At 41.3% G+C, this 10,064-nt stretch overlaps 1 protein-coding gene across 6 annotated transcripts in view; it reads right to left on the reverse strand.

Moving 5' to 3' along the window:
• Nucleotides 1–5,413, reverse strand: part of ITGAM (integrin subunit alpha M) — a 57,572-nt gene extending 52,159 nt beyond the window's left edge. For all 6 annotated transcript variants that reach the window (XM_036118983.2, XM_036118982.2, XM_036118986.2 and 3 more), the window contains exons 1-2: nt 5,330–5,413; nt 3,664–3,772 (exon numbers count right to left, since the gene is read on the reverse strand). In XM_036118983.2, the coding sequence (XP_035974876.1) occupies nt 3,664–3,772; nt 5,330–5,357 (137 nt within the window). In that variant the 5' untranslated portion in view covers nt 5,358–5,413. The remainder of the gene's footprint in view (nt 1–3,663; nt 3,773–5,329) is intronic.
• Between the last annotated feature and the right edge of the window lie 4,651 nt (nt 5,414–10,064).

Raw genomic sequence — 10,064 nt, forward strand, 5'->3', positions numbered from 1 at the left:
AAAAAGCCCAGATGTCCATCCACAGATGAATGGATAAAGAAGATGTGGTATACGGGCGCCTGGGTGGCTCAGTTGGTTGAGCGACTGCCTTCGGCTCAGGTCATGATCCTGGAGTCCCTGGATCGAGTCCCACATCGGGCTCCCTGCTCGGCAGGGAGTCTGCTTCTCCCTCTGACCCTCCCCCCTCTCATGTGCTCTCTCTCTCATTCTCTCTCTCTCAAATAAATAAATAAAATCTTTAAAAAAAAAAAAAGATGTGGTATACATATACAGTGGAATATTACTCAGCCATCAAAAAGGATGAAATCTTACCATTTACATCAAATGGATGGAACTGGAGGGTATTATGCTGAGCAAAATAAGCCAATCAGAGAAAGACAATTATCATACAGTTTCACTCATATGTGGAATATAAGAAATAGTGCAGAGGATCATAGAAGAAGGGAGGGAAAACTGAATGGGAAGAGGGGCACCTGGGTGGCTCAGTCATTAAGCGTCTGCCTTTGGCTCAGGTCATGATCCTAGGGTCCTGGGATCGAGCTCTGCATCAGGCTCAGGAAGCCTGCTTCTCCCTCTCCCACTCCCCCTCTTGTGTTCCCTCTCTCGCTGTCTCTCTCTTTCTCTGTCAAATAAATAAATAAAATCTTTAAAAAAAAAAAAAACTGGGAAGAAATCAGAGAGGGAGACAAACAATGAGAGACTCTTAAGTATAGGAAACAAACTGAGGATTGCTGGAGGGGAGGTGGGTGGGGGATGGTGTAACTGGGTGACTGGCATTAAGGAGAGCACATGATGTGATGAGCACTGGGTATTATATGTAACTGATGAACTAATGAACTCTACATCTGAAACTAATGATGTACTATATGTTGGCTAATTGAATTTAAATAAAAACATTTCTGTACATGATAAACTACCACAAGCAAAGTCAAAAGACAAGCAATAAACTGGGCAGAGGGAGATTAGCAACTTGTGCCACAGACAACGTTCCTCAATATAGTTAGAGCTCCTACAAACCAATAAGGAAAAAAAAGAAAGAAAGAAAAATGGGCAACAGATAAGAAAAAGGTGTTCACAGAAAAGGAAATACATCTCTCATTTAAAAATAAGTGCAGAAGAAGTCAAACTCTCTCTTTTCACAGACGACATGATACTTTATGTGGAAAACCCAAAAGACTCCAACCCCAAACTACTAGAACTCATACAGCAATTCAGTAATGTGGCAGGATACAAAATCAATGCACAGAAATCAGTTCCTTTCTTATACACTAACAATGCAACTGTAGAAAGAGAAATTAGAGAAATGATTCCATTTACAATAACACCAAAAACCATAAGATACGTCGGAATAAACCTAACCAAAGAGGTAAAGGATCGATACTCTAGGAACTACAGAACACTCATGAAAGAAATTGAAGAAGATACAAAAAGGTGGAAAAACATTCCATGCTCATGGATCAGAAGAATAAACATTGTTAAAATGTCTATGCTACCCAGGGCAATCTATACCTTCAATGCCATCCCAATCAAAATTCCAATGACATTTTTCAAAGTGCTGGAACAAACAATCCTAAAATTTGTATGGAATCAGAAAGGACCCCGAATCGCCAAGGAAATGTTGAAAAAGAAAAACAAAGCTGGAGGCATCACGTTGCCCAATTTCAAGCTATATTACAAAGCAGTGATCACCAAGACAGCATGGTACTGGCACAAAAACAGACATATAGACCAATGGAACAGAAGAGAGAACCCAGATAGGGACCCTCAACTCTATGGTCAAAAAATCTTTGACAAAGCAGGAAAAAACATGCAATGGAAAAAAGACAGTCTCTTCAATAAATGATGCTGGGAAAATTGGACAGCCACATGCAGAAGAATGAAACCTGATCATTCTCTAACACCATTCACAAAGATAAACTCAAAGTGGATGAAAGACCTCAATGTGAGACAGAATCCATCAAAATCCTAGAGGAGAACATAGGCAGTAACCTCTTTGACATCGGCCACAGCAACTTCTTTCAAGATACATCTCCAAAGCCTAGTGAAACAAAAGCGAAAATGAACTTCTGGGACTTCATCAAGATAAAAAGCTTCTGCACAGCAAAGAAAACAGTCAACAAAACAAAAAGGCAACCCACAGAATGGGAGAAGATATTTGTAATTAACACTACAGATAAAGGGCTGGTATCCAAGATCTATAAACAACTTCTCAAACTCAACACCCAAAAAACAAATAATCAAGTCAAAAAGTGGGCAGAAGATATGAAAAGACACTTCTCCGAAGAAGACATACAAATGGCTAAGAGACACATGAAAAAATGTTCATCATCATTAGCCATGAGGGAAATTCAAATCAAAACCACATTGAGATACCACCTTACACCAGTTAGAATGTCCAAAATGGACAGGGAAAGAAACAACAAATGTTGGAGAGGTTGTGCAGAAAGGGGAACCCTCTTACACTGTTGGTGGGAATGCAAGTTGGTACAGCCACTTTGGAAAACAGTGTGGAGGTGCCTCAAAAAGTTAAAAATAGAGCTACCCTATGACCCAGCAATTGCACTCCTGGGTATTTACCCCAAAGACACAGATGTAGTGAAAAGAAGGGCCATATGCACCCCAATGTTCATAGCAGCAATGTCCGCAATAGCCAAACTGTGGAAAGAGCCGAGATGCCCTTCAACAGATGAATGGATAAAGAAGATGTGGTCCATATATACAATGGAATAGTACTCAGCCATCAGAAAGGATGAATACCCAGCTTTTACATCAACATGGATGGGACTGGAGGAGATTATGCTAAGAGAAATAAGTCAAGCAGAGAAAGTCAATTATCATATGGTTTCATTTATTTGTGGAACATAAGGAATAGCATGGAGGACATTAGGAGAAGGAAGGGAAAAACGGGGCGGGGGGGAATCGGAGGGAGAGATGAACCATGAGAGACTATGGACTCTGAGAAACAAACAGGGTTTTAGAGGGGAGGGGGGAGGGGGGATTGGTTAGCCCGGTGATGGGTATTAAGGAGGGCACATACTGCATGGAGCACTGGGTGTTATACGAAAACAATGCATCGTGGATCACCACATCAAAAACTAATGATGTATTGTATGGTGACTAACATACATAATAAAATTAAAAAATAAAAATAAAAATAAGTGCAAATTATTTTACTTTTCTTTTTTTATATTTTTTTAATTTATTTATTTTTTAATTTTATTATGTTATGTTAGTCACCATACAATACATCACTAGTTTTTGATGTGGTGATCCATGATCCATTGTTTTCACATAACACCCAGGGCTCCATGCAGTCCGTGCCCTCCTTAATACCTATCACCGGGCTAACCCATTCCCCCACCCCCCCTCCCCTCTAAAACCCTCAGTTTGTTTCCCAGAGTCCATGGTCTCTCATGGTTCATCTCTCCCTCCTATTCCCCCCCTTCATTTTTCCTTTCCTTCTCCTAATGTCCTCATGCTATTCCTTATGTTCCACAAATAAGTGAAACCATATGATAATTGCCTTTCTCTGCTTGACTTATTTCACTTAGCATAATCTCCTCCAGTCCCATCCATGTTGATGTAAAAGTTGGGTATTCATCTTTTCATATATGTTTTAAAGAGAAAAAGTGTAAGACAGAGACCTCCACCTGTGGTCCTTACCGGGATCCCTCAAGCTGGACCACGCTGTGCCCAAAGCTCCTTGCGTTGTCTTGGAAGATCGTTGCTTTTTCAGTCTCCAGGTTGAATCCATCACTTAGTAAGACCAAGGCTAGAGGAAGAAGAAGGGGTGAGGGTCAGGCGGAGTTAAGAAGATAAAGCAGCTTGCCCTCCTGCTCCATGCATCCACCTGCTGAAATTCACCCTAACCCAGCATGGAAACGTCTGCCTCCCAGGTCCAGCTCTGTTAGCCTGAGGCAGAGATTAGCACACTTTTTCTATAAAGGGCCAGATAATATTTTAGGTTTTGTGGTCCAAAAAAACAAGAGAGAAAATGCATTTCCACAAATTTTTCAATAAGGAAATAGAAAACATAATAATTGAGTACTAATAAGGGGTGCCTGGCTGGCTCAGTCAGTAGAGCCTGTGACCCTTGATCTCGGGTTTGTGGGTTCAAGCCCTATGTTGTGTGTAGAGATTGCTTAATAAAATCTTTTTTAAAAATTTATTAATGAGACAAATGGAATTCTTTGGGGAAGATAACCTCACTTCACTGGGATTCAAAGTTAGCATTCCCTATCATGAATTGATTCTAAATGCTCATTTGAGGGGCACCTGAGTGGCTCAGTGGGATGAGCAACCGACTCTTGATCTCAGTTCAGGCCTTGATCTCAGGGTCTAGAGTTCAAGCCCCCCATTGAGCTCAATGCTGGGTGTGGAGCCTACTTTAAAAAAATTAAAAATAAAAATAAATATCTGAGACCTATGGCTTACAGGTCATACAAAAACAAGTGGGAGGAAGCCTCCCCCAATGCCTACAAGCCATAGTTTGCTGATTCCTGGCCTAAGGACCCCCAAAGTAGGGTGCATTCAGCCAGTCTCTGAACTCCACCCTCTGCTCCCACCCTGCTGATTTGCCTAACAATCAAGTTCCTAAAGACTCTCAATTAGGCAATTTCTTTCCTATGCAATTCCCAAGCACTTTTTTTCCTTCTTTTTTTTTTAAGATTTTATTTATTTATTTATTTGACAGAGGAAGATAGCGAGAGCAGGAACACAAGCAGGGGGAGTGGAAGAGGAAGAAGCAGGCTTCCCGCCGAGCAGGGAGCCTGATGTGAGACTCGATCCCAGGACCCTGGGATCATGAACTGAGCCGAAGGCAGACACTTAACAACTGAGCCACCAGACGCCCCGTTTTTTTCCCTTCTTTGGTTCATTCTCCACAAAGCATAGGCATAAAAGGAAACAAAATTGAATCATTTTGGTCAGTCATTCAACAAACATTTACACCTGGATCCTTGGAAAATAGAACTCTGGGCAAAGTGAAGGTGATAAGATGGAATTGAAGAAGAAACACTCAGAATCCAATATGTGTTGTGCACCCTTGGGCATACCATTCCACCTCTCTCGAGCCTCAGTTTCCTAATCTGTAAAGTGAAGGGGCCAGCCAAACCCCATTGCAAAGTCTATGAATTTAATTATTCATCCAAGCTTCTCTGGGCATTCCATCTTGGTCTGGTTCTAATCTCTGCTTCATTTTGAATCCCTTATCCTTCTCCAAATCCCCTTTATCTTCCCCCAGGCTAGATATTCTGTGCCCTCTCTCTCCACTCAGACTCAAAATAACCCTTCCTCACCTTGAGGGCCCCCCTCCAAGTCCCTGGTGTACCTGTTAAGAGAAGGATTCTGTGAGTCATAGCTGGAGGGAGCAGGAACTGTGCAGCTGCATGCACCACTGAGCCACTTCAAGGAAGCCACCAAAGACAGGAAGGACCAAAAAGGAGAAGTTCGTGACAGAAGTCTGTTAGCGATTCAAAGGAAGAGGGTGGGGGCTCAGTGAGCATGCAAGCCTTGCCTGACCTTCTTGGGGCTACAAGCAGCCTGTGCTCCCTTCCTCACCAGATTCTTGGCCCAAATCATCAAGATCATTGTCCCAGGGGCGCCTGAGTGGCTCAGTCGTTAAGCGTCTGCCTTTGGCTCAGGTCATGATCCCAGGATCCTGGGATTGAGCCCCGCATGGGGCTCCCTGCTCTGCGGGGAGCCTGCTTCTCCCTCTCCCCCTCCTTCTGCTTGTGTTCCCTCTTTCACTGTGTCTCTCTCTGTCAAATAAATAAATAAAATCTTTAAAAAAAAAAAAGATCATTGTCCCAGATGATGTGGGAAACAAAGGCAGAAGAAAAAATTATTAAATTTCCTTACTACCTACAGCCCATTGACAAGTCCTTGAAACATGCAGAGTGACCTTCCTCTAGGGACTCTGCTGCCTCGATGTTAATACTGTGCTAAGGACAAAAGGCAATCCTAGCCTGACAAACCGCCCCCACCCCCCGCCCCAGAATCCTGTAAGTCTACTTTAACGTATAAAACTTCCTTTGGAAACTTCCTTTATCTCTAAAACCCCCAAGATACGTTTTGGCAATCATCCCCCAAGCATATGGCCCACCAATACACATCTGAAGGGTCTCATGACTAAGGTTTTATTAGACAGTAATAAATGACCTTTTCCCAACAATAGCTAGCTCTGTCAAGGTCCTGGAAACGTTGCTTCCAAAATGCCTTAGAGACTTACGCTATCCCTAACCCCTTCCCAACTTGAGAGTATAAAATGGACCACTCCTCATGACCCCATTGCAGTTCTTTCTGCCCACGGGTCCTGTCCCCGTGCTTTAATAAAATCACCTTACTGCACCAAAGATGTCTCAAGAATTCTTTCTTAGCCTTCAGCTTCAAACCCTAACATCTTTCCTACATCACCAAAGGTGTTCTTTTTTTGCCCACCTGCTTCTAGGGTTGGCCAAGGATTATGAAAAGCAAGCTGAATAGACTTAGGGCCTGCTTCCTGGACCATGTGTCTAAACGTTAATACAGACCAAGTATGTGTGGGAGGTCACACTGTTTCTCCCTGAAAGCACACTTTGCAAAATGTCCTTGCCTCATGCCCAAGGAAACAAGGAGTACCCTTCAGCCAGTGCTGTCTTCCTTTTGCAGCCATCAGAAAGGACAATTCAGATACAGAGAAACCCAGTGCTTTTTGAATATTATTTTGCTTTAAAAAAAAAAAACTAATGAATTGTTGAACACTACATCAAAAACTAATGATGTACTTACTATATGTTGGCTAACTGAACATAATAAAAAAAAATTTTTTTAAAGCCTCAAACCCTTTGTCCAGGAGTTTTCACTTCCAGAAATTTATCCCAAGAAAGAGTTGAGAAGTACAGTCAAAAATGATGTATGTACAAGCTTGTTCACTGTGGCATTGTTTTTATAATGAAAAACAAGAACAGCCTAAATACCCAACAACAGAGGGATGGTTGAATGATGCCTCACTCTATGATATATCCTTGCATTCCATCATGTCTACTCACTTCTAAATCTGTTTTCAAAGACATGGGATCATAATTTCATGTGTTAACCTTCAAGACAAAACTGTCAGTTATTTTATCAGCAAAACTGGGTTTATTCAGGAATAGTAGAAATTACAATTTGAGACTTACAAGCTATGGCAAAACCAGAGGCAAGTTCCAAAAACAAAGGACAGGAAAGCTCTTTTATAGAGGAAAGGAGGGAGTTGGGAGGGGCTGTTATAAACAAAAAGTCCATTGGAGTAAACTGGGAGTGCAAAGTGTAGTGGCTTTTCATTGCTGAATTGGGACAGTCTTTCATTGGCAGCTGTTGGTTGGCAAGGAGAAAATCTTTTTTCCTCGTGCTGGAGGAAAAAAATATAAAGTACTGGAGGCACGTACTGCATGGAGCACTGGTTGTTATACAAAAACAATGGATCGTGGATCACCACATCAAAAACTAACGATGTATTGTATGGTGACTAACATAACATAGAAAGAAAGAAAGAAAGAAAAAGAAAGAAAGAAAGAAAGAAAGAAAGAAAGAAAGAAAGAAAGAAAGAAAGAAAGAAAGAAAGAAAGAAAGAAAGAGAAAAAGAAAGAAAGAGAAAAAGAAAGAAAGAAAGAAAGAAAGAAAGAAAGAAAGAAAGAAAGAAAGAAAGAAAGAAAGAAAGAAAGAAAAGAAAGAAAGAAAGAAAGAATAGCTGTCTTCCTATTGTGAATGTAGGTCTTTTCCTGTCGGGGTCTGCAACTGACCATGAGCAGGAGGGTGTGAAAGCTCCCCTTCCTGGCCTCCTGGCTCCATTTTAAGTGAGCTTTCCTTTATTCAGTCACACACAAATACATAGAATACCAAACTGTACCTTGTATGTGACTGCTAATGTGATTCCCCAAGCCAGTGATTTTTTCACTCTATCTCTAACACATTTTCTCTTGCCCCTAGTCCTACCTTCTTAATAATCAGAGCAAATAAATGTTTGTCCTCTGAAAAAAATCCATAAAAATTCTATACATTTTTAATAAAATTGCTTATTTAAAAATATGTGTGTGTAAGAAAACCAAAATGTTAATAGTGGTTATCTTTGGATGGTTGGATTATGTATTTGTTCCAGTCATTTATTGCTACATAACAAACCACTCCAAATCTTAGTGACTTATTGTGTCATGGTCTTGTGGATTGTCCAGCTTTAGCAGTTCTCATTAAGGAATCTCACATGGTCACAGTCAGATCATGACTAAGACTAGAGTCATCCAAGGCTCAGTTGGGCTTGACTTTCAAAATTGGTCACTCACACGGCCAGCAGTTGGTGCAGGTGGGGGCTCAGTTGGGACTGTTGACTGAAGTACCTCCATGTGGCCTCTCTAGGCTCCTTGGGCTTCTCACGGCATAGTGATTAGATTCCAAGAGTAAGTGTTCTAAGAAACAATAATCAAAAGTGTCCAGTCTCATAAGATTACTATTTGAAAACTGCCACAGGGTCTCTTCCACCATATTCTTTTGGTCAAGCAGTCACAGAGCTCATCCACATCCAAGGAGAGGGGACATAGATCCCACTTCTGAGTGGGAATTGTATCAAAGAATTGTGGTCTATTTTAATCAGCCAAGGATGATTTTAATTTTCTTCTATATTTTTTGTTTTTAAAACTTTTATACAAAAAAATAATGGCTTTTATAATCAGAAAGAAAAGAAAAACACCAATAAATAATTTTTTTTTTAAAGTGCTTATACATGTTAGCAGGAAAAGGGGCTGAGGAAAGAGGAATAAGGCCATAGGCCCTGGATGAGGGGGGAAATCAGAGGGAGAGATGAACCATGAGAGACTATGGACTCTGGGAAACAAACTGAGGGTTTCAGAGGGGAAGGGGGTGGGGGGATGGGTTAGACCAGTGATGGGTATTAAGAAGGGCACGTACTGCATGGAGCACTGGGTGTTATATGAAAACAATGAATCGTGGATCACCACATCAAAAACTAATGATGTATTATATGGTGACTAACATAACATAATAAAATAAAATTTAAAAAAAGATACCAATCAGGGTGTGGAGGAATAATTTCATGAATATGCTTGGTTTGTTTGGTTAAAGCTTTCACACTCTGACCACCACAGGATGCTGCTATAGCTCAGACATCAGGGCCTATTTTTGCCCTGATCAGTGGCCAAGGGCCCACTATCTATAAAGACATGGCTAAAATTTCAGAATGTCTATCCAACCCACAGAGCCTTTCTCATTTACTCAGCAATGGGTGTGCACCTGACCAGGTGATCACAGGTGGACACCTGTCTATAGGGCCCCAGCAATTTCCTCTCATCCATTCCTCAGCCCCACTCCTGATAAAATCTTAGCTTGGGTTCCACTGTAAATGGACCCTGAGACAAGGATCCAAGTGCAAGTAATTTATTTGGGAGGTGATACAGAAAATACTGGTGCAGACGAGGAAACAGGAAAGAGCTCCTAAAAAATATGTGATGAAAAAATTACCACTATGGACAATTGGAGCTCGATACCCTGAGGAACTCTGGAAGCCAGTGTAAAACATGCCTCAGAGTTATCCACCTGAGGGACACGGGGGTCTAGATTCTTACCCACAATTCAAATCAGCTATCAGTTGAGGGGTGCTCTCTGGAGTAGCCTTAATTCTCTGGTTCTCCCAACCTGCCTGCACCGGGCAGAGGAGGCTCCAGAGGCAAAAAGAACCCTCAGGCAAGCACTTACAGGCAATGACAGCTAGAAATCTAGCCAGCTTGCATGAGAATGTTAAATACTGATGGCATATGAGTGCAGAAACTACAATGTCTGATACAGATACTCATATGTTTTTTCATAGAACTTATCATTACATGAAATTACATTATATATTTATTTAGTTTTTTTACTGTCTAACCCCCAACTAGAGTATATAAGCTCCCTGAGAGCAGAGATTCTTGCATGTCTTGATCATCACTCTATTTCCAGTGCACAGAACAGTGGCTGGCTCATAATAAAGATTCATAATAAAAATTAGGGACGCCTGGGTGGCTCAGTTGGTTAAGCGACTGCCTTCGGCTCAGGTCATG

Source organism: Halichoerus grypus, chromosome 6 (genome assembly GCF_964656455.1).
Source record: "Halichoerus grypus chromosome 6, mHalGry1.hap1.1, whole genome shotgun sequence".
In the NCBI taxonomy this organism is placed as follows: Eukaryota; Metazoa; Chordata; class Mammalia; order Carnivora; family Phocidae; genus Halichoerus; species Halichoerus grypus.